We start from the raw sequence: 26,434 nt of genomic DNA, 5'->3' as shown, positions 1-26,434 counted from the left end.
GCTAACACAAGTGTATGGTCACTATCTATATCAGGACCTGGGTAGCTGTGGCATGATTTTATCTGATTCCTGTGTCTTTGCTTCATTAGTATATAATCTAACTGAAATCGTCTTTTGTCTGGCACCTCACACGTATACCTTCTTCTAAGAGGAACTTCAAATGATGTGTTTGTAATAACCATTTCATTTTGACTGCAGAAATCTACCACAGTTTCACCTCTTTCATTTGTTTCCTCCAGACCAAAATTTCCTAGTCTTATTGCCTATATGGGATCCCACTATTGCATTAAAATCGCCCATTATTGCGACATTATCTTTTTCTTTAGTTAGTTTTAATAGTTCTTCACTATCTTCATACATAGTCTCCACTTCTTCCAAATCATGAGCCGATGTTGGGAAATATGTCTGAATTATTACTAAGTCCACAGGTGCACTATTCATTTTCACCATCATTAACCGGTCGCTGACATGGTAGGTACTGCAAACATTATTTGACCATTTTCCTCTTATTATAACTGCCACTCCATGCTTTCCTCTTTTCTCTCCACCACTATAAATTACTCTAAACTCATCACTGTAGAAGTCTCAATTTCCTTCCCATCTTGTCTCACACATACGTAATATATCTATCTATTCTTCCTCATCTGGTCTTTCACTTCATCCAGTTTTCCCGCTTTCAATAGCGTTCGTACATTCCATGTTCCCATCCTGATGGCGGTTTTAGAGGGATTTCGCTTGCTAATCGCGGCTACAGTAGACGCAGTAAATTCTATAAGCCTATAATAGCCACCGGGCTGCCGCTGGAGAGTAGTGATGTGAGGCGAGGTCGTCGTGTTTTGTCACCAAGTATAGAAGTAAATGGAAACTGAACTGTAGTTCGAAGTTTTGTATCATTGGGGGAGAAAAGACACTCTTGGCCTCGCAAAATGTACACAGTCACTGTCGGAAAATAACAGGAAATATGTCAAAAATGTGTTTGGGAGTAATGAGTGGAGACAATTTCAGTCTCTGTTGAGCCTTTGTCTTAGAAGTTCTGGGCCCGTGTGGAAGAGACTGAAGTAACCGAGGGAAGAGAATACACTCGCGAGAGACAGACTCATCCGTTCCATTTCTTAGCAACGGTAATGTTATTGTCTGAGGTTGCCTAGACATCACAAAACGATCCATGAGCGGATACATGCCTTTGGGTTGTTTATAAATCATAATTCCATTGGTTTTAATTAGATTCCTTCTTACGGCTTCCTCCTCAGTTTAAAATGGTTAATAGGAAGGTAAGGCTAGAAAGTAAAAATATTCCATGTTACATGCAGGATGCAGTTCCACTGTTCTTAATCCTTATAACCTGTTACTAGCCCTTCTTCGGTTTCCTGCCTCTCTCCTGGAGTCGCGTCCGGCTCCACCGTCTACGTCGTCACGACAATGAGTCTGCTTCTCCGCTCTTGGGAGAAGAGGCCGATTCGGTGAGTAGAAAGTGTAAGTTTCCTCGTGCGACTCATATTATTTTACTTCTGAGCATTAAAAAGCTATTCACCATCATCACTACCTACAGTGTAGGGTCTGGCTCCTTGCCTGAACGGTCAGCGTGTGGTTAATTCCTCTGGTTCGGGGAGTGGGTATCTGCGGTCATCCTTGGGTCCACTTTTCCTCATCCACATATTTACAACCACCAGAGAAACATACATCCCTCCACATAGGATTGATATCAGGAAGGGCATCAAGCCGTAAAGCTGGGCCAAGTTCACGTCATTGGGAAATGTCTAGGAAGAATAAGAAGAAAATGATGATGATTAAGAAGAAGAATAAGAAGAAGAAGAAGATACACGTAATGAGGACGTTCTACTGCTAGGCCCAGGGAACAGGATCAAACCTAGCGATGTTGAGGTCCACTTAAAAGTGTCAGTAGCCCGCCAGGTCATCATACCCTGTGAGCGTTCCAGCTGGACCTAGCAATGCCTGTGTTTATTTTCGTCAGAGTTCTCTTTCGTTTTCATCATTCATTACGGTTTGCCACTGATATGCTTTTAAGTCTGTCACCCAAGTGGCACATTCTCTATCGATTATTTATCTAAACTTCTCTCAAATTATTTCGGAAGTTGGAAATCCATCAAACATATCCCTTGGTAAATTATTCCAATCCCCATTTCCTATTCCGATAAACGAAAATTTGCCCCGATTTTTCCACTTGAATTCCAACTTTACCTTCATATTATGATCTTTTCTACTTTTAAAAACACTACTCAAGCTTATTCGTCTAATAATGTCATTCCACGATCTCTTCACTAATATCCCAGAACATACTGCTTAGTCATGCAGCTCGTCTCCTTACTTCGAGATCTTCCCAGCCTAAAGACTGTAACATTTCCGTAACTCTACTCGTTTGTCGGAAATGACCCAAAACAAATGGTAGGTGCTGCTTTCCTTTGGATCTTTTCCAGGTTACGAATCAAGTAATCCTGGAGGTTTCCCACTGACTTTTACGCACTCCGCTTTACATCCTTACTACAATCCCTAAATACCCTCATAACCAGGGTTCGGGTTTTGATGATCTAATAAATGCCGAAAAATGACATTAAAACCCTCAAAATATGACTTGAAATTGCCCGAAAATATGAAGAAAAATGTACATTTACTCAAAATAATAAATATGGTGCATTGTCCACATTATCTTTAAACTCGTATTGGAGTGAATAAAACTCGTTCCCACTGGAACATAGGGCATCCGTGAAACGTCTCCATTGTGGTCGTCGACTTGCCAATGCTTTAACTTCCTTCTAAGTCTTCCCCACTTCGAGAGCCTCCTCCTCTACAGCCTCCTCCAGGTCTTCCAAGGACGACCTCTCCTCCGTGCCCCTAACGGATTCCATTCCAATGCTGTGCGCTCTATAGATCCCGCTGGCTTTCTCAAAGTATGACCCCATTTAAATTCCCTCCTCTTGATTTCAATTGTGACTGGAACGTGGTTTGTTGTTCTCCATAGCTCGTCGTCATTGGATATGATTTCAGGCCATCAGATGTTTATGATGCGTCGTAAGCAACGGTTTATAAATGTCTGCAAGAGATTGGTGATAGTTCGTATAACCTTCCATGTTTCACAAGCATATAGGACTGATTTAACATTTGTATTAAAAAAATTATTTTCGTCTTCCCTGAAATGCTAATATTCTTCCACACTGTATACAGCTGCATGAAGGCTCCATCTGCTTTCCTTCTTCTGGCTCTCACATCCTCCCGATCAATATCAATCAATCAATACTGATCTGCATTTAGGGCAGTCGCCCAGGTGGCAGATTCCCTATCTGTTGCTTTCCTAGCCTTTTCCGAAATGATTTCAAAGAAATTGGAAATTTATTGAACATCTCCCTTGGTAAGTTATTCCAATCCCTAACTCCCCTTCCTATAAATGAATATTTGCCCCAGTTTGTCCTCTTGAATTCCAACTTTATCTTCATATTGTGATCTTTCCTACTTTTATAAACGCCATTCAAACTTATTCGTCTACTAATGTCATTCCACGCCATCTCTCCGCTGACAGCTCGGAACATACCACTTAGTCGAGCAGCTCTTCTTCTTTCTCTCAATTCTTCCCAACCCAAACATTGCAACATTTTTGTAACGCTCCCAAGTAGGTAAATGTTTTAACCTCTTCAATCTCTTTTCCTGCCACAAACAATCATTAGTTTTAGCACTTCCTTGGTCTTAACAACATTTATATTGAGTCCTGCAGCCTCTGCTTCCTTACGCAATCCTTCTAACTTGTGTTTCATATCACTAATTCTTGAAGACAAAAGTAAATATCATCTGCGAATTCTAAATCTTCCAGTCTTTCCACCATTCCCCATTGTATTCCTCTTTTCCTTCTACCCAACATTTTTCTCATGACATATTCGGGCACCACTAAAAAGATTGTTGGTGAAAGAACGCATCCCTGGCGAAATCCACTTGTGACATTCACATAGTCCGTGAGCTTTCCCTCATGTACTACTTTGCATCTGTACCCTTCATACATTTCCTCCATGAGCTTCAAGATCTTATGCGGTACTCCATATTTCACCAAGGTCTTCCACATTACGGTCCTATTTACTGAATCAAATGCTCCTTCAAAGTTTATGAATGTCAAATACAATGTGGCCTGCCATTCATTACTTTGCTCTAGAATTATTCTTAGCGTATTTATTAGAACAACACAGCTGCGCTGTCTACGGAAACCAGCTTGTTCTTTTCGAAGACGTTGCTCAGTTGAGTCATTTACTCTGTTTAGAATTATTCTAGAGATAATTTTACTTCGTATGCTCAGTAGTGTTGTTCCTCTCCAATTCTTACTCACTGCGGTGTCACCTTTTTTGGGAAGTTTCACAATAAAACCCTCTTTCCAATCAGATGGAATTCTCTCTTCATTCTATATTTTCCCCAATAATGGTAGGAGCAAATTAATGGTGGCCTCTTCATCCATTCTAGTATTTCTGGATCTATATTATCTATAGGCCTACCTGTTGCTTTATTATTCTTTGTTTCAATGCTAACCTAACACCATGCCTTGTTGGGGGATCTAGCTTTATTCTTGAGTCTTCACTACCTAACCCTTCATTTACTATTTCTTGCATTTCCTGCTCATTTCCAACATCTTTGTTTAAAATGTCTGAAAAATCCTCTTGCCATCTTCTCAATTGTTCTTCTTGTGATAACATATTTCCTTGCTTATCCCTCACTGGTTTACTCTTCCTATAACCTCCTCTTGACAACTTCCTTGTAATATTATAGAGTTGTTTCATATCACCCTTCTTCACACCTTCATCTGCAATTTGTGCCTGCTGGTCAATCCATCTTCTTTTATCGCTTCTCACACTCCTTTTAACCACTTTGTAATATCCGAATATTTCCTTTGGGCTTCTGACTTCTGCTGTCTTGTTCTGCTTTGATTTACTATAGCTTTTGCCTCTTTTCGTTTTTCAATGAAGTCCCATGTTTCCTCAGACATCCTAGCAGCTATCCCTTGGAATCTGGAAAAGAAAATCCGCGAGGCTAACGAAATCACGAAACATCCGAACAACATAAATTTAGAAGAAGGATACAAAATCAGTAATTCTTGGATGCCTATCATTCATAGTTTAAGACATACAGACCACAACATAAACACACGGGCCGCAACCCCATTACATAACAGCGCGGGCAAGCCCCCACTACCTGGCTGTGACATATACTTTCCAGAAGTCTCGTGAGACAGCCAGGGCTTACGTCAGCCAGAAAGGCTAGGATATAAAAGGCCAAGATCAAGGCCACTCTAGTAGTGTAATTTCTGCCTGGGAGACTGATTACCTCGGATCGAGTAGGGGTATTTCAGTCGCATTGACAAAGAATACTGCAATGTATTCGAAACGTCGGCAAACTGTGCGTGATATGCGTACAAGTACAACACGGTTCAACCCGGAAAATAAATTAAATAATTCTAAGATCCAGTCTTTCTGTTTACAGTCTCGAAATAATGAACGTCATAGTAAAAAATGGGATGAACATAAATTGAGACCATTATGTCTCAGTAGTTAAGTCCAGACCAATTCCTTTAAACAAGAAAAAGAACCAACCTGCCCTAACCCGCTTTGACACAAAGAAACTTGGAAAAAATAAAACGAATTCAAAGAACTTGCCCGGCTAGTGGAGAAGACTTCAACGGTACAAAATGGCAGATCAATCAATCAATCAATCAATCAATCAATCAATCAATCAATCAATCAATCAATCAATCAATCAATCAATCAATCAATCAATCAATCAATCAATCAATCAATCAATCAATCAATCAATCAATCAATCAATCAATCAATCAATCAATCAATCAATCAATCAATCAATCAATCAATCAATCAATCAATCAATCAATCAATCAATCAATCAATCAATCAATCAATCAATCAATCAATCAATCAATCAATCAATCAATCAATCAATCAATCAATCAATCAATCAATCAATCAATCAATCAATCAATCAATCAATCAATCAATCAATCAATCAATCAATCAATCAATCAATCAATCAATCAATCAATCAATCAATCAATCAATCAATCAATCAATCAATCAATCAATCAATCAATCAATCAATCAATCAATCAATCAATCAATCAATCAATCAATCAATCAATCAATCAATCAATCAATCAATCAATCAATCAATCAATCAATCAATCAATCAATCAATCAATCAATCAATCAATCAATCAATCAATCAATCAATCAATCAATCAATCAATCAATCAATCAATCAATCAATCAATCAATCAATCAATCAATCAATCAATCAATCAATCAATCAATCAATCAATCAATCAATCAATCAATCAATCAATCAATCAATCAATCAATCAATCAATCAATCAATCAATCAATCAATCAATCAATCAATCAATCAATCATGAATGAATGAATGAATGAATGAATGAATGAATGATTTGCATTTAGGGCAGTCGCCCAAGTGGCAGAATCCCTATCTGTTGTTTTTCTAGCCTTTTCTTAAATGATCGCAAAGAAATTGGAAATTAATTAAACATCTCCCTTGGTAAGTTATTCCAATCCATAACTCCCCTTCCTATATACGAATATTTGCCCCAATTTTTCATCTTGAATTCCAGATTTATCTTCATATTGTGATCTTTCCTACAGTTTTAAAGACACCACTCAAATATATTCGTCTACTGATGTCATTCCACGCCATCTCTCCACTGACAGCTCCCCAGACACCACTTAAACGAGCAGCTCATCTCCTTTCTCCCAAGTCTTCCCACCCAAAGCGCTACTCTTTTGTCGGAAATCACCGACAACCAATCGAGCTGTTTTGCTTTGGATTTTTTCCAGTTCTTGAATCAAGTCATCCCGGTGAGGGTCCCATACTCTATTTGGGGTCTTACCAGAGACGTATATGCCCTCTCCTTTACATCTTTACTACAACCCCTAAATACCTTCAAAACCATGTGCAGAGATTTGAACTCTTTATTTACAATCATATTTATGTGATTACCCCAATGAAGATCTTTCCTTTTATTAACATCTAGGTACTTACAATGATCCCAAAAGGAACTTTCCTATTTGTGAAACTTACAACTTGACTTTTAACCCCGTTTATCATCATACCATTACCTACTGCCCATCTCACAACATTATCGAGGTCATTTTGCAGTTGCTCACAATCTTGTTACTTATTTATTACTCTGTACAAGCCTCCATGGCTCAGGCGGAAGCGCGCTGGCCTCTCACCGCTGGGTTCGGTGGTTTAAATTCCGGTCACTCCATGTGAGATTTGTGCTGGACAAAGCGGAGGCGGGACAGCATTTTCTCCGGGTACTCCGGTTTTCCTTGTCATATTTCATTCCAGCAATACTCTCCAATATCATTTCATTTCATCTGTCATTCATTAAGCATTGCCCCAGAGGAGTGCGACAGGCTTCGGCAGCCGGCACAATTCCTATCATCGCCGCTAGGTGGGGGCTCCATTCAATCCATTCCTGAGCCGGTCGAATGACTGGAAACAAGCTGTGGATTTTCATTACTCTGTACAGAATAAAATGGCCTTCAAAAAGCCTCATCTCCGATTCCACTTCTTTACTCATACCATTGATATCAAGCCGCTAAAGAAGTAGCAGAGGTTAAAAAGAGTAAGAAACATGCCTGGTGGAACGAAAGTTGCGAACAAGCCTTGATGGAACGTCTACGTGTCTGGAAAATGTACCGGTACTACCCGTCCAAAAGAGAGAAGACTGGAACATCAACAAAACCCAACGGGTACAAACGGCGAAGATAATACGGAGTGAGAAACGCAAGTACCAAAAGGGAACAAATGAACAAGATTGAACATGACTTCCAGCGAAGTGAGTCCCGAGAATATTAAAGGGGTTTAAAAAGAAGATACAAGGGTAAAAGCCTCCCTCCCTCTGTTTTCAAAGGAAAGATGGAACTTCAGCAACATCAAACGAATAAAACGGTGAGGTCCTTGCCGAATACTTCGACAAACTTCTAAATTTTGAAAATCCAGTTAACCCCATCAGAACGAACAAATCAACATGCCAAAACCTGCAGTCTTCTCCCCCGGATCGCGACGAGATCAAACGCCACATAGAGAGACTGAAAAACAACAAGGCCTCTGGTGAAGACACCATGATGGCAGAACTATGGAAATACGTCCCTGAAGAAGCAATAGACGTCTTGCATAAGGCCACCATTGACGTATGGGAGAAAGAACAATTACAGGAGGACTGGAAGGTAGCTTTAATCTATCCTTTACATAAGAACGGAAATATCAAAAATGTAAATAACAATCGTGGTATCTCATTACTTCCAGTAGCATACAAGATTCTATCGTTATCCATCCTAGAACGACTAGAACAGCAAGTTGAAGACTCGCTTGGAGAATAGCAAGGAGGTTTTCGGAAAGGCCGATCAGCAGCAGAGAAGATACACAATCTTAAAAAGATAAAAAATATCATATGTTGAGAGGCCGAAGATACGTGTACACATTTGTAGATTTCAGAAAGGCATACGACTCCACTGACCGCGATGTGTTGCTTCAAATAATTGCTGAAATGGGAGTCGACGAAAAACTGCTAGCGGTAATACGAGCAACCCTCACTAATACTATCTCAAAAGTAGAATTCCAAGGATGCTACTCTGCATTCTTTGAAATTAAAACAGGGGAGATGGACTCTTACCACTCTTGTTCAACTGCATACTGGAGAAAGTGATACAAGAGTGGCGTCAGATACTTCAAGGGAGAAACTTCTTTTTTTTAAAAAAAAAAAAGAGATATCTGCTTTTTATTTACAATATCAAACACTACTTACATACTAAACGAGATACACAAACTTCTTATCGTTTTAAAAAAACAAAAATATTAGAACAAATTTAGGTTAATTTCGCAAACAGAACGTTGATAAGTTGCATCTAAACAAATAAACAAATTAAAATTGAAGACAGGAGAACATCAAGTCATTCACAGCAGAAAAAAAACCACACAAAAACTTTTTCCTTTTGCACACTAGGAGCAAACTTAATTATGCCTGTCATTCATTATCCAAATCCTTGAACAGTACACAGTTTTACCACCAAAAAACACTCTGCAGTTAACCTAAAATTGGCAGATATTACACAAAGGACATAACAGGAAGGCACTCAGAATTTAAAAAGATGTGTTCCAAAAGCTTCTTGAAGACACTTCTGTCTGACCATCTTCCATCGTTCTTTCCTGAGATGATCCAGAAATCCTGGTAAAGTCACACTTGTATGCTGAGCGTACGCCTTGATGTTGTAGTGAATGGCTCCGGCTATTATCCATATGCAAGCGTTTCTACTCTCGTTCTGTGCGTGATTTAGTTCCAGATTCAGCATCTCTCTCACTCTGTCACTGGTTGTTATTGTCCCTGATATCCTGTAGATAGCGTTTAGTGTCCATCTCCAAACTAGTGCCGCATTGCCGCATGTGGTAATTCGATGCACGAGACTGTCCGTCTGATGACATACCAGGCAGTTGTCATCAGATACTTGTCCATGCCGTTTCAGTTTCTCACCCGTCGGGATGATTTCATTTGTGTATATGTAGAGCGATACCCTCCATTCAATCGGGATCCATTTGTTCCAAATATTTTCCCAGATCTGCTTCCAGTCACGATGTGGGTATTTCTGTTGTACGAGTGGAATACATGTAGATTGCTTCAATCGGAAGTTGTATATATTCTTAGCTTTATCCAACTTCCCAGCTGTAATTTCTGTTTCTGGAAGTTGCTGTAGAATGGAGATAGCGTTCCGGAAGCAGCTTCTAAAGGGATCTTGTTGTTGCAGGTTTGTTGTTACACACAAATTGAGCACTGCACTGTCAAATACATCTCCTCTTGAGTACAATGCTCTAATGATATGAGACAGAAAGAGTGCCGCGCATTTCTTTTCGACTGCAATTAGGCGCAAGCCACCATCCTGTTCAGTAAGATGAAGTTCATCTCTTCTTATTCTGTATCTGTATCCTTTCCATAGATAAAATCCAATTGCCATTTCAACACGTTGGCACATGACATGTGAGGCGGGAAGAATTTGGGCAAGGTACCAGAGCTTCGACAGCGCAAAGATATTTATATGCCAAAATTTTTGGAAAATGTTGAGTCGTCTTGAAAGTTCCTCATTTAGCTGAAAGCGTAGGGTGTTTAGAGAAGAAGTCCAATTAGACTCTATCGTCTCCGAAATATCGTTACTGAAGGTAATGCGCAATATCTTGCAGTGGTTAACAATTGGAATCCGGGAGCTGGCAAATACTTGTCGATTGTCATTTGAACCTAACAGCAATAATGAGGATTTGCTATAATTCACTTGTGCCCCAGACACCGTACAGAAGGCCTCGAGAGTCTGTTGCGCATGATTAGCATCTTCGTCACTGGTCAACAGGAGGGTAATGTCATCCGCGTATGCGCGTACTGTGAAGCATTCGTTGTTAATACTTAATCCGGTTAAAGAATTTTTCAAACTTTGAATCAGGGGTTCTATTGCTAAAACAAAAAGTGCCATTGATAATGGGCATCCTTGTCGAATTGATTTGTGTATCGAAAATTTTGCTGAGAGAAATCCATTTATCATAACTCGGGAGGATGCCTTGTGGTATATGCGCTGTATTGTTTCTATGATACGGTTTGGAAATCGAAACTTTCGTAAAACTTTCCAAAGATAAGAATGTGCTATCCTATCGAAGGCTTTGCTGAGGTCAATGCTAGCCAGAGCTCCTGAAGCAGTGTCACACACTGAATGATATATGATGACATCACGTATTGCCAGGAGATTATGGAAGATGTTTTTTCCAGGTATAGTGCAAACCTGTCCATTAGTAATTAATGAAGGGAGGATAGTTCTGATTCTGTTCGCTAAAATCTTGGCCAGTAGTTTATAGTCGGTGTTTAATATTGTAATTGTAATACGTGCAACTGGAGAGTTTGGGAATTAGGATGATAATTCCCTCTGCAAATGAATCACTTATGTTGTGACTGAAGGAATTAATAACTTGTGTCAGGTCTTTACCGATAATGTTCCAAAATGTCTTATACCATTCATACGGGATCCCATCATGGCCTGGCGTCTTATTTGATGCAGTATGATCTAACGCGCGCTTCACTTCTTCTTCGGAAATATTATTAGTAAGATGTGCGATATCATCTCCTTCTAGATGACTCTGGAGTTGATGAAGATATCTGTCAATATCGAACTCTGAGATGCTGTCTTCTGCAAACATTTCACGGAAATATCTCTCACTTTCTGCAAGGAGCTGTTCCTTTGTAGTAAATATTGTCCCTTTACCATTATCCCATCGATTAATAAATTGCTTATTGGCTGACCGTCTAATTTTGGCAATGTGGTAGAGAGAGATTTTCTCTCTTTCGATGAGGGAAGTGCCTTTTACGTGCTGATGGAGTTGATCTAGGCTGCTTTCTTTAATACCTAAAATAATTCTCTTAATAGAATTTAATGCAGAAGAGACATTTTGGCCTTGCTGTTCCTTGTGATGCAGATCAAACATAACTCTGTCATAGAATTCAATTTTCCTACTTGTATCCTGGTTGTGCTCATACGCTATTGTCCGTCCGAGAGCTCTAATGGCAGGTTTAAGTTTATATGTCCACCAGTCCATCACGCTACTATAGCGATTTTGCGCTAATTTGCATTGGTGATAACACTCCGTGAAACGTTGGACATCCTCAGTATTGTTGAAAACAGACCTATTCATCTTCCATATTCCTTTCCCCACGATGCATCTGTCACTCCTGGTTGTCTTCATCATAACTAGAACGCTGTGGTGATCGCTAAAGGCGACGGGAATCACCTTACAGCTATCGAGGACCTGTATTTGCGCCTTAGATACGTACATCCTATCTATCCTGGATTTCGACTCCCCACGGCAAAATGTAAATTCGACATGTGAGCCGTGTAGCTGCTGCCACACATCCTTGAGCTGCATAGACTGTATTAGTGTCTGAAGGCCTGGACAAAAGTTAAAAGTACCTGTTTGGTCTCGTGGGTGAAGAGTGCAGTTGAAATCACCTACTAGAATAATTGGACCAGGTGTCACTAAATGGGGCACTATTTCATTTGTAAATAATCGGTTTCGGTCCTGTTTGTACTGTGACCCGGATGGGCTATATACATTTATCAATCGTGTGTTATTATAGGTGGCAGACAGAAACCTTCCCGTAGGGTCCATGATGACATCAGTGAGCTGAATTCCTTTCCTGTATACTATGGCAGTTCCTCGGAAGTTATCACCTACGTTCGTTATATAGTCATAGTTATATAAGAAATGGAAGTTTGTCTCATTAACTTCCTGGAGGAATAAGATGTCAATTTTTTTTGCTAGGGGCTTTACGTCGCACCGACACAGATAGGTCTTATGGCGACGATGGGATGGGAAAGGACAAGGAGTTGGAAGGAAGCGGCCGTGGCCTTAATTAAGGTACAGCCCCAGCATTTGCCTGGTGTGAAAATGGGAAACCACGGAAAACCATTTTCAGGGCTGGCGATAGTGGGATTCGAACCTACTATCTCCCGGATGCAAGCTCACAGCCGCGCGCCTCTACGTGCACGGCCAACTCGCCCGGTAAAAGATGTCAATATCATATTCCTTCACGAACCGACTAAGCAGCGCTTGAGTTGGAACACTCCTTGCTCCATTAATATTAAGGGTGGCGTAAGTTGTAAGAAGATTCACCATAACAAGACAGAGAGGGAAAGCAAAATGCCAAGAAGCTGTGTTCATGTTTAAGTAGACGGTTATTTATAGATACGACAGGTAGTGGTTGGTGCAGAGTCAGTTAGGTACAGACGCTTTAGAATTAGACCCTTTCCGCTCGGCACTCTTCTTTCTTGTATGTAGACGTGGGTCCCTATAGCTTAAGGAAGTATGTGATGGTTGACTGTCCTTCAAGCTTTTGTCCGCCGTGGATGACGTACTGTGTGTTTTATTTATGTTTCTCATTCGAGGATCTTACTTTGCTTCTCTTCGCCAATACACGCTTCAGTTTCCACACCTTCCTCTGCCATTTCTGTATCTAGTAAGTCCCGATAGGGTGTATCTGCACTGCCCATAATTTCGGTTTCCATCCTAGAGGGGAGAGATGCGTTGTTCGTGGTCTGGCTAAGATCCAGAATTAAAGGGGTACTTGGAGTATCTATCAGGTAATTCACAGACTCCTGGGCAGGCGTGGAGTTCACTGTGGCCAAGGATATGGAAGGCACGTCTTTAGTTGCATTAATTTGTTCATGGATTTTAGGAGGTAGGGATTTGGAAATGCTATGTTCCAGCTTAGTCTTCATACGTTTATTCTGACTCTCCGTGACCGAAGGAAATTCATTCCTATCAATAGCCGGGTTGTGTTCTGTGTTTTCCTCATTGTGTATATCTGCCCACGGTGCTTGTTTACTGGCGTTGTTGTGTGGCTCGCTTAGCGAGGGGGAAACTGGTATAGTGGGGTCTAGTTCACTGACGGAGGAGTTAACAGGTGTGAGTGTGTCATTGTTTACATTTCTTCGCTCTGCCAAGCGATTCTGGCGAAGCGGACAGTCTGGTTTCAAGTGACTGGGCGAATTACAAGCAAGACATGTTCTAGTTTGGCCGTCATAAATAACCTGTGCACGAAAGCCTTCAATATATAAGAAGGAAGGTATTGGGTCTTTTAACTCCATTCTAATAGCACGTATACCGTTGCGTACTTTGAAGGGGTATTGCTGTGACCACTCCTCGTCCCTGTGTTCTACCACTTTCCCGTATTTACTTAATACTAATGAAATGGACTCTATAGGCACTTCCGGGGGAACATTTAGTATTCGAACATTCTTTTGTACCCTGTCGGCTGGCATCACAGTAACTTTTCCTATACGACCATCACTTAACATTATTTTCTGAATCCCTGAATAGTGACATATCAAACGTTCGCAAATCACTGTTGAAATTACCTTAATATATGCTGCGGTTTCCAGATTGTCCAGCTGGATCATGTCGATTTGATCTGATGAGAGTTTCAGCAGTGACTGGATCCAATTATGTACAACCCACGCCGAAGGCTTATTCTCACGTTCAAATATGCATTTCAGAGTATTCCTCCTTACAAATTTTGTTGCCATGATATTACTTATATTTTCACTGTTTCACTGAAAACACAATTAAACGAATTCACACAAGTAGAACTCTAAACAAACTCGTAGTTTTCTTAACAAGCACACTGTTGTGACACGAGCGACTAGCAGGAGAATGCAGAGCAGACAACCTTCTCTCACCGCTAACAGCGGCCAACTTCTTCAGACCTTTAAGAATTGGGACGAAGAAGAATGGAGTAGAAATTGACTGCTTAGCTTTTGCGGATGATGTAGCAATAATGACAGAACATTTTCAAACTGTAACAGAAGAAACGAATGTGCTGAAAGAGGTAGGAGAACAAACAGGCTTGCAGATATCCTTTGAAAAGACGGAAGTAATGTCGGACATCAATGACAACACGACCCAACTGAACACCAAATATGGACAATAAGCCGTGTGCGTAAGTTTAAGTACCTTGGTGAGTGGATTCAATCAAACGGACTAGATACAGAGGACTTAGCGGCCAGAGCAATAAATAAATAAATAAAATAATGGAGGTAGCTTTCCAAATCACCCGGAACATATAGTCTATAACAAAAGATGCTTTTTCTATAAATACCAACATTCACCATTATAACACTGTCGTCAAACCGGTATCTCTCTATGCGTCAGAATGCCTTATCCTCTCTCACAAATGTGCGCTCGCTAAGTTAGAGCCAAAAGAGAGAAAGATTCCCCACAACATTCTTGGCCCAACGAGAAATCTACTGTAAGATAGAGAATATCACGGACACAATGCGCAAACACAAGGGCTCACTTCTACGGTCACCTTCGACGGATGGACGACTCTCAATTGACAAAACGTAGCCTATTTTTAGTAATTTTAATTCAAAACCAAAAACAACAATTTCCTGGTACGCTGACGCCAAGAAAGATCTCGAAGAAATGAGCCTGCGACCAGATGACGCGCACAAACGAGACCTTTTCAGAACAAGTATCGTGACTTTTGGGACTTTTCGGGATACGAAGTGGACAACTGGTGCAAAGTAGTCGGATGAACACCGTGCTCGGCACGGCGAGGTCATGAAAACCTACTGGATCAACAGAAAACTTGAGTGAACGCCAGAATGTACAATGAAACGTATCGTGGTCCCTAGTTGGCCGATTAGCGAATAATAAACAAATATTAATAATAATTACACTTAAAGGAACACCTGAGAGAATAATATTTTAGTCACTTAATGCAGTTCTTACAAGCAAAATAACTGAGCCCTATGCAAACCACTGATATTCTGGATACCAATTTTTCGTCGCGACCTACAAGTTATTGAATGGTAAATATTTTATCTGCTGTCCCTTTCATTTCGCATATTTCTCAGAAGGGTATCTGACCATATGTAGAAAAATATCCTCTCCGAATTGTGAATTCCTTCAACGGACAGCTTTAGATAGCTTTATCTTTAGGATTCTAACGCTTGCGGTGAATCACACAAGACAACACAAAACTCACACTGTGTAAAACTGTTTTTTATTTTTTATTTTTTTATTTTTACAATTTGCTTTACATCACACCGACACACATAGGTCTTATGGCAACGATGGGATAGGAAAGGCCTAGGAGTGGGAAGGAAGCAGCCGTGGCCTTAATTAAGGTACATCCCCAGCATTTTCTTGGTATGAAAATGTGAAACGACGGAAACCATTTTCAGGGCTGCCGACAGTGGGATTCGAACCCACTATCTCCCAGATGCGAGCTCACAGCTGCGCGGCCCTAACCGCACGGCCAAGTCTCCCGGTGTGTAAAACGAAACTAACAAGCACGAATATGAATTTCAGTACACAAGCACTTCAACATCTTACTGAAAGTAAAGTGCATTTGTAACTACTAATATTAGATTAGGTAATGAAGTCTTAAAGGAAGTAGATGAATATTGTTACTCAGGTAGTAAAATAACTTACGATGGCAGAAGTAAGGAGGACATAAAATATAGACTAGCACAAGGAAGGAAGGCCTTTCTTGTAAGAAAAGAAATTTGCTCACTTCGAACATTGATATAAGAATTAGGAAGATGTTTTTGAAGATTTTCGTCAGGAGCATGGCAATGTATGGAAGTGAAACTTTGACGACAACTAGCTCAGAAAGAAAGGGAATAGAAGCTTTTGAAATGTGGTGTTTCTGAAGGATGCTGAAGGTGAGGTGGATAGATCGAATCACGAATGAAGAGATAATGAATCGAATTGGTGAGAGGGGATCCATTTTGCTAAATTTAACGAGAAGAGGAGAAAGAATGATAGGACATATATTAAGACACCCACGACTTGTTCAATTAGTTTTTGAGGGAAGTGTAGGCGATCAGAATTGTAGGGGTAGACCAAGGTATGAATATGACAAGCAGATTAGAGCAGGTGTAAGATACAGCAGTTATGTAGAAATGAAAACGTTAGCACAGTATAGGATGACTTGGAGGACTGCATAAAACCAGTCTATGGACTGATGACTCCAACAATAACCGTGATAATACCTCTCCCTCTCATCGCATGCCCTTCCAGACTGAGGAGAAGTGGATTTTCGAAGAGTACGGATAGAGTTGTAGAAGGCTACTTTATTTCATAGTTTTCGAACTGAGTACGGAACCTTTTGATGTTTGAGTATTCTCGTTCTCTGAAAGCTCAAATAATTATTCAGATATGTTAATTACCCGCCGTAAATGCATAAGTATTACTAAATAATACCGCAGAACAAAGAAAAAGTGACTTAAAAACAAAGAAATAATGCAACGAATTGCTCAAAATGGCAATATTATGATTGCTCACAAATAGATGAAAATAATAGGTTGAGAATCTTGAATATCTCTAGGGTGTAGGGTAATAAGCTTACTTTGACAGCATAACATATAGGTTCTGGGAAAAGGATATTGACGTTTGGTTTCCCAACTAAAATTTGAGGTTACCTGATCTACCATGAAATAAAACAATTAACTGTATAGTACGCGAACTTTTTCTTGAGCCCTAGTTCCCATTCAGCACTATGGAGCTCAGGGCTCAAGGAAAGTTTCGCGTACTATACTTGATACTAAACAAAATATATTCTTTAAATTTTGAATTGGAATGTGAGATTTGCTGAGATAATAAAGTTACAAAGTTGAAATTAAATCGGAATGAAGCTCTAGGCATTAAATTTAAAATCCTCTTGACCGGACATTTGAAATCTATAGAGGAAATGTATCCCTCACAGGTTCACACAAAAGTACCTTGGACTGTTTAAGTGTAATTATAACGTATTCCTTGGAAATGGCATCAGTTGTAGGCATCTCAAACCTAATTTGGTGACGTATCCTTTTAGCTTCACTAACGAGAGATATCATGGCTTGAAAATATAACCACATTGGACAATCAATTTTACACGTAATCCATTGAACTGTTAGTCTGGATTAGGAAGACTCAATCTTCGGCTGTCACCGAAGTGACACAACTCGACCGAACACATACACGGAACGTACTCTGAACCTCTAATACATCTGCTCACTGAAGACTCCGTATCCATTTACAGTAACTGCTTCTTCTCCATCCAACTGACTGACCGGCTGAGGCCTAACTATCATATAACTCCTCACTACCAGTTGACTACGACTCTCCATGGCAGGCTCTCCATCCAACTGACTGATCGCTATACGAGACAAGTCCTTTTATAGATACTAATTGACACATGGTTTACACCTACGTCATGGTTAAAACAGACTATGACCTCACTTAAACCGAATACAGTAGAGACAATACGCGATACTTCCGGATTTAGCCGTGTTAAAATGGGAGACAAGTCGCAAGTGACGCTCCTAGTGGCTTGACGTGAAAATTCGCGCTAAATTCAAATATCAATGGAAATGTATATACGGAAATGGATAAAAAAATTACGTCTAGAAAGAAAGTGTTACTAAGATATTAACTTCAAAGTTGCTAAAGCAATTCTGGATAAATAAATGAAGAATTACCTATTTAACAGGTTGTTATCTAATGACTGAAATTAGACATATAATCAAGATGTGCAATGGACTGCTGTGAAAGGGCTTGATCTTTAATTTATGCATTACTTTTTTAGTTTTAGAATTCCTGCCTGAACGTTCACGGCTAGATTTTTCTTTTTTCTCATTTAAAAGCATTGTATCATCATATTAAAACACTTGTCAACAAAAATATCGGCACATTCCTTACACAAATGATTCAATGAATTTATATTTAAGAGCTGGACAATTTTCCTTTTAACTTGAAACCTACTAACAGAAAGAAAATCTATAAATTTAGCCTCAAAAACATTCAAACTTTCCCTATACGCCATACTTACCATAATGCAATTACATTAGGCTAAAGCAAATTTGCATCATCATATTGTTTCAACAAAATATGTACATTTCTTAAATTACCCACATTTTTTCAATGCTTGACAACGCATTACGGCATTTCAAATGGGGTAACTTGGAACACAACCAGCCACACTCATATGCATATGTATTTTCCTGAATTAAATCAAATCCACAGATCACACCTACAACAACACATCGGCATTGAAGGTTAACTGCTGCACAATACAATAAAATATGCGTATTCTATTTTGAGCCAGTTGTGATAGTACATATATCATACCCTCGCACTGTATGTAGAAGTGAGAGATATTATCGTCAGTATTCGATTTATTGTTACTATTATTATTATTATTATTATTATTATTATTATTATTATTATTATTATTATTATTATTATCTGCATTTCAATTGCATATTTTGTTATTAATATTTGTAAGCTGGGAGGTCTCCATATAAGGCAGGTATGAGTAATTTGCTTTGTACAACTGCTGGGAAAACATTGCTATATTGAACTTGGAAACTTTGCATGAGGCATGTGTATATCCCAGTCTGATGAGATGAGGTTGTTGTACTCGGAAAGTTCTATGACTCATGTGAAACACCCCAGAGTTTGTTTTTGTCTTGGGAGCAAGAAGAAGTCCAGGGCGTGGTCTTGACATGAGGATCTACCATGATCAGCTGGCCAGGACCCAATCTCGGCGTATCATGTGAGAGCTGAGGTCTTTATATACTTCGACATCACAGCGGAAGTCAACCACACACACTGTACGGGAAGGAAGTAGTGCTAACACACAACACGGGAGTGAAACTGGATATACGGTACTGGAGTGACACTGCTGCAATATACTGGACTGGACTTCAAACGTTTGTGGAACGTAGTCTTTTTATGTTTGTGAAAAGTGACTGACATACAACTATTGTAGCAATTGTGGCGGCCTGGTATTATATGTTCGTGAAAGCTATCTCAGACTTCCCATAATTTATGTTCAGGAACGACAAGCGTGTGTTGCTCAAATGTAGCCTATATATCTTCACAACAATTAGTGTTAAAGTCAGTGAACACAGTATTACGAGGTACAGTATCTGTGTGATATTATAAGTGCCGATAATGTGAATCGGCAAGTCGTGTTGATACAGAAACAGTGAAGGGTGCTTATCTACATATATGTACATTGTTCAACGGACTAACCGCAAATGGTGGCTTAGTTCTCGCTATCGTTTTCCCACTGTTTTCTTTGTTGTTGTTGTAAATATGGAATCTTCCAGTAATATTTTGTTTGTGTATTATAAGTGTATTTTGGTGTGTTGATGAGGTGCTCATGCACGGATTTTATTGAGAATATAGTTAGATATTTTAGAATCAGTGGAGTTATTGATGAACCTAGGTGCAGTTCCTACCTATTTAGTCGTTTTCAGAAGGTTAGGTAAGGCCTTTAGCAGATGTGCCAGTACGCAGCATTATGTACACGCCCTGGAAGATAAAGAATGATCATGCTCTATCTAGATTCGAAGGATCCATTCTGGTGAACTCTGGCGCCCATACTACGGACATTTCGATTAATTATGTTTATTAATTTAATTTATTTCAAGTATTCTATTTCTTTATATTTTATTATTGATATTTATACAAACAGTTACACAGTTAAAATATGGGTCGAGCAGGTCAGAATATTATGAAGTACTATAAAATCTCTTTGCCACTTTAGAATATATATGCAATCACAATATTACTTACATTTTCTTGTCACGAGGGAAACGGAAGAAAGACCGCGCATTCTTCTCTACTTCATATTTACTGCAGTCAAACACAGCACATATCTTTCCCCTCATGTTGAGAGGAGATATTAAGGAATGACACACGCTACTATTTAATTATATCAACTCAATGAAAACGCATAAATAACACCAAAAACTTCACACTGAAATACGCATGCTCTTATGACAGACTCAGTAGTTCTCAGGTCAATCCGCTAGAGAGAGCTCTAATAGCTGTCCCTCGATATCTCGCTGAGTGTCGCGTATTGTCTCTACTGTATTTGCTTAAACGAAGCGTCGACGTATTGCACCTGATGTTTAAATAGCCGCAGGCTGGGTGAGCTCCCTGAATTAGCTCTTGCTTCTAAATGAACGCAATGACGTATGGGTATTTAGCATGACTCGACAGTACATGTGACAGTATTATACCACGTAACACATCATCTTAAACTCTGATTCACAAAAATAAATACGTATATTAAGCAGCAAATCTCGCAATATACATTCTCTTAATGCTAACACATACATATATGGTACATAATAAATAAAATGAAATTGTTGTTGTTGTTGTTATTATTTGCTTTACGTCGCGCCGACACAGATAGGTCTTATGGCGACGAATAACATGAAATCAAGCAAGCGATAATTAATATGGCGAAATCAGATGATAGAATTGAATAACAATTATAATAATAGTTAAAATTATAATAATACAAATAATAATAATAATAATAATAATAATAATAATAATAATAATAATAATAATAATAATAATAATAATAATAATAATAATAATAATAATAATAATAATAAATACAGAGGAATGTTTGTAACGGGATATGAACCGTTACAATATAATAAGTCAAAACTGAAAAAAGGCCTAAAAGTAAGAGCGGAAAAAAGACGAAATAATTACTTAATAACGATATGCATTTCTGTAATCGTGGGGCAATGATCAGGATTTATGTATAAGCTAGCATTGAGTATGATGCACCATTTAAAAGATGACACGTCATCAAAAACTGGACCCTACCCGTAACCACATGAGATCTGTAACCCTTATGTACAATCTCGTTAACTGATTACCCCAATGAAGATGTTTCCTTACATTCAAAGTTCTTTTACAATAATGTGCTTGTGCTGACACCTCTCAGCACGTGGCGCCGAGCAAAGGTGCGGGAGCGCTATGTTGCACCATGTTCCGGCTGATGTTTCTACAGTATAGAGTTGGCTAGTGTGTGTATGCTTCGAAACACTGAGCCGGTGCAGTCAGCTGTCTCGATGCCTCGACACAACAATGCTTCACTCACTGTTTCAAAGCAGTGAGATTGCTTCGAGTGTCGCGTCACGTGAGCAGAAACTCCAGTCATTCCGTACAAGTCAGCTACATCGATGCTTTGAAACAATGACGGTGCTTTGATTATTCCCTCGCCTCAATAGAAACATTCCGCGCAACATTGCCCTGAAGATGAGCCGACACTCGTTAATAGACGCTTCATATTCTGAACCACAATTCAAGTTACTAAAAGAACAGTGTAAGGTCTTAGTTTTACACAGAAAAAGGAAATTATTGCTTTCAAAACAGGGTCGTACTCTAACAGAAAGACTCTTCTGTTTGTCAAGTGCAAAAGTTTCGACAAGTATGTTTTCAAACTTTAATTTGAAGTAGATTTTAAAACTGGATTATGTCAAGTCTCTTACTTTACATATAATACCAACCTTGGACTCTTTCAGATTGAATATCCCATTTTATAATCATTCAAATGAGTTCATATTAACCATCTTACTACTTTTTCGTAACTAGCTTAGATTGTTTGTTAATTTACATAAAATTCCTATTTCCGACTCTTCTTGGATTTCATTACTCATTTCATAATTATTCAAGTTAATTAATTTACTTAGACTAGTATTGTATTATGCTTTTGTAACTGGATTAGTTCAAGATTGTTATTGAACATAGAACACCTATTTTGAACTCTTCTTAAATTTAGTTAATCATTGTATAATTATTCAAATTAGGTACTGCTTTAATACGATTTTAACTGTAAAACCAATCCTAAGCGCTTAGTGAAGAAGCAAACGCATAATCATTATTACCAGCGGCATATACTAGTACTATCATACTGTACATCACCTATTTATCCTACTGTATTTTGTACACTTGCTCATTAAATATTTAATGAACCTCGTTTTTTTCGTTACCAGAACGTCGAATAGTTTATTAAATGAACTGAATTTAGCTATAAAGCGTGGTTCATGTTTCACCACGCCATCGCAAAAGACTGCTTCTATGTAGTCCGAGACGGAAGTGTGCCGTGTTTCGACACACTGCTTCACTATGCCATCGCGAGACACTGTCCAGGTACTGCGTATAGGAACACTGTTTCTTTTGCAGTTCGAGGCGGAAGTGTGCCGTGTGTCGACACACTGCTTCACCATGTCATCGCGAGACACTGTCCAGGTATACTTGGGACAAAATATGATGACCTCAGTTCCTGGAAACGAGCTGGAAGCCAGCATTGAGTTAATGAGTTCTTTGTAAATGAACCGTGTGAAGAGATTTGTAATTTCTCCTTACTATCTCATTAATGTGATTACCCCAGTGGCGTATGCTGGAATTAAGACATGGACCACCAACAGACTTTTCGATGGTTGGTTTAGTGAACGTCAGGCCTTCAGCGTTTTGAGCTGCAGCCAGTAGCTAACGAAGAAGCCTTCTGTGTTGTCAAGGCTGCTTTACAGGCTGCTGCCCCGGCCTGTGTTACTGAAAATGCTCAACCCCTGATCAGTCACGATGGTAGCCTAAGGTTTAACAAATGAAAGTCCGACTTTGTGGCTAAATTGATAGAACGTTTGCCTTTGGCCCGATGGCCCCGGTTCAGTTTCCAGAATCAACCGCCTCATACTGTTAATTCCCCTGGCTTGGGGACTGGGTGTTTATGACGTCCTCGCTATTCATTTTATCCCCATTAGGTCAACACCAAGCCTATATAGATGCCCTGCCCCATTATTTTTATTTTTATTTTACAGAGGTCGTACCCATCGTTCACTGGTTAATTAGCTTCCTCGGGAGATCAGTGGTGGTGTCCGACCCATGATCACGGGTTCGATTTCAACCAACAAAAGAAAACACTAAACCTGAAAGATGGCATTTCATGTTAGCAAATTCTACCAATAAAAATAAAACTATATTGCTCCTCTAACAGCAGCCCTGCAGTCTCTTCCTACAAGGATGTACAGTAGAAGTAAACGGGAGTGAGGAATACCCACACTCTCTTAAATCATTAGTCAGAAGGATGAGGTGAGAAAGTAGGCTATATACGATGAGTAACGCATGGTTGATAGTAGTGGCGAACTGACGGACCGAAGCCTAGCACACCTATCCTCCGCCTGTCCCCGCTCCTGTCCGATATACAGCAGCAAGCTATGTGTGGCGAGTCGAGCGGAGAGGCGCGAGAGTGTGGGCTACAATATCAGTCTCCGATGCCTTGCTCTCAGAAATATGTGCTATGTTTTTTCTCACTGCTTTCCAGTTTTGTAAATGGAACAATGTTTCAGATACTTACATTATAATTCGCTTTAGACTTCCATCATTCTCAATTGAGATTTGGGCTTCAATGACAGCCTTGGTAGCCCTCAGTATACGCCACCATCACCCCCATCAATACAGTAATTTAAAACCGAGAGGACTTTTCGTCTTGGTGAAATTTACAACCTGTCTTTTCATCCAGTTTGCCATCATACCATTGTCTGCTGTCTGTCTCACAACATTGTCAAGGTGTTTTGTAGTTACCTACAATCCTGTAACTTGTTTACTACACTATACGTAGTAGAGTATAACATCATCCGCAAATAACCTTGTATGTGATTTCAGTTCTTTGCTCATATAATTTACTATACCAGTTGTAGTACCCCTCGTTGACGGCAGTACCGGCGATTGCGAGTTTGAAGTGGGGGGGGGGGGGGGCACAAAAATGTACAGGCACCAACAAGTACCCGAGTCAGAGGGCTATAGCGGCGGCGGCGCCGGAAGGAGGGACGGGGGAGAGAGGACATTAAAAAAAGCTCTTACAAAATAGTAGGCTACGTTTGTTATGCTCTCCCTTAGCGAATTTCCGCCAAGTAATTTTCTTAACAATTAAAGAAATTAGCTGAAAAAATAGAGATTGTACAAATTCCTTTGTTTATAATTCCTGCTTTCAGGTGATTTTTAAAATAACTGTTAGGTTCTTGAGTCTGCCGAAACTAAAAAAAAGAAATCAGGTAGGTAGCTAAAATGGAATAATTTTTTCTCCATAAAGTGGGGGGCCACTGTCCCCTCCACTAATCACCGCTACTGGTTGACGGGATAACCAGTTGTATGTGCATGATTACACTTTACTCCACCCCCCAAATTCGAGTCACATTAGTGGGCATGCCTATTCCTGTCAGTGGCTTAAAAAAGAAAATAAAGTACAAAACGTCACACAGAGTGAGTTGGGCCATGCGGGTTGGGGAGATGGTGGGTTCGAATCCCACCATCGCCAGTCCTGAAGATAGTTTTAACGAGCTCGATAGCTGCAGTCGCTTAAGTGCAGCCAGTATCCAGTATTCGGGAGATAGTGGGTTCGAGCCCCACTGTCGGCAGCCCTGAAGTTAGATTTCCGTGGTTTCCCATTTTCACACCAGGCAAATGCTGGGGCTGTACCTTAAATAAGGCCACGGCCGCTTCCTTCCCACTTCTAACCCTTTCCTGTCCTATCGTCGCCATAAGACCTGACTGCGTCAGTGCGACGTAAAACAACTTGCAAAAAAACTTGAAGATAGTTTTTCGTGGTTTCCCATTTTTACACCAGGCAATTGCTGGGGTTGTACTTTAATTATAATTAAGGCCACGGCCACTTCCCTCCCAGTCATAATCCTTTCCCATCCTTGCGTCCCCGAAAACCTTCGAAGTGTTAGTGTGACGTTAAAAAACACAAAAAAAGCATGAGTGACTCCAGTGACCCCATAAATATCAGGGATAAACTGAAGAAAGTGTATAGCCATGTGCCTCTCCAGAAGTTTTCGTTCGTTTTATTCGTTTTCGACTTCCTGACGGGGAATTGAACCCATGCTCTTCCGGGCGAACCGAGCCTTACTGTCTCGACTTGGCAGCCTCTTATAATCAACTCCTATTTGATTTTATCATTCTGAATTCAAAAAGGTGGATTATAAATTGCACCGGCCCTACGGTCTAGGGATAGCGAGCTTGCCTTTTATCCGGAGATCCCGGGTTCGATCCCCTGCCAGGTCAGGGATTTTTATCTGAGGGCTGGTTCGAGGTCCACACAGGTTATGTGAGAACAACTGGGGAGCTATATGACTGTGAGGTAGGGTCCTCGATGTAGAAAGCCAAGAATAACGTCCGAGTCATTCGACATTCTGACTACGCGTCACCTCGTAATCTGCAGGCCTTCGGGCTGAGTAGCAGTCTCTTGGTATGTCAAGGCTCATTCTGTTGTAGCACCATGAAATTCGTTTGGTTTGGACTGTACATTTGTTATTGGAGTTCAGAATCTGTGATGTTTATGTTTCAGTCCCCTTTCTTGGCGCAGTATGGAAATGCCATCAGCTGTGTCAATGCTGGAGTGGTTCTGTTCTTCTACTTGCTATCCTATTTCCTGTCCTCGGTGATGGAGAACCAGTTTTATCTCGACAAGGTATGCAGGGCGAATCGTGGCTACAACGAGTCTCTGTGCGCTGTCATAGGAGATGGAAACCACACTGCTGTGCAGGTAGAAGTACAGCGGCAAGTGGCCAATTTTCTCATCTACAACAATTTGGTGCGACAGGTACGGTATTCATGGTTATCAATCACTATATTTTTTCATAGCTAAAGCTCACTAATTTGATTAGAATGTGACATGTACTCCCATTTTCTTTGATTCCCACCCCTAAGTGGTTATTTTTGGTTGATATTTGAAACTTGAAAGTCTTCGTAAGAATACACACCCACACTTAATTATAAGATGCTTTCGTCCATACGTCGAACATTCGATCTAGCTCTGATTTCCTTCCAGCCCTGAAGATGGTTTTCCGTGGTTTCCAATTTTTATACCAGGCAAATGCTGGTGCTGTACCTTAATTAAGGCCACGACTGATTCCTACCCATTCCTAGCCCCTTCCTGTCCCATCGTCGACATAAGACATACCTGTGTCGGTGCGACGTAAAGCAACTCCTAAAAAAAAAAAAACATCTCTAGATCTGTACAGTT

At 39.9% G+C, this 26,434-nt stretch overlaps 1 protein-coding gene across 3 annotated transcripts in view; it reads left to right on the top strand.

Annotated features, from left to right (window-relative positions):
* LOC136863216 (probable peptidoglycan muropeptide transporter SLC46) overlaps nt 1-26,434 on the top strand; it is a 237,776-nt gene that overhangs the window by 99,421 nt on the left and 111,921 nt on the right. For all 3 annotated transcript variants that reach the window (XM_067139588.2, XM_068230478.1, XM_068230479.1), the window contains one exon: nt 25,757-26,011. In XM_067139588.2, the coding sequence (XP_066995689.2) occupies nt 25,757-26,011 (255 nt within the window). The remainder of the gene's footprint in view (nt 1-25,756; nt 26,012-26,434) is intronic.

Source organism: Anabrus simplex, chromosome 1 (genome assembly GCF_040414725.1).
Source record: "Anabrus simplex isolate iqAnaSimp1 chromosome 1, ASM4041472v1, whole genome shotgun sequence".
Classification (NCBI taxonomy): domain Eukaryota; kingdom Metazoa; phylum Arthropoda; class Insecta; order Orthoptera; family Tettigoniidae; genus Anabrus; species Anabrus simplex.
This window is presented reverse-complemented; position numbering and strand designations above follow the sequence as displayed.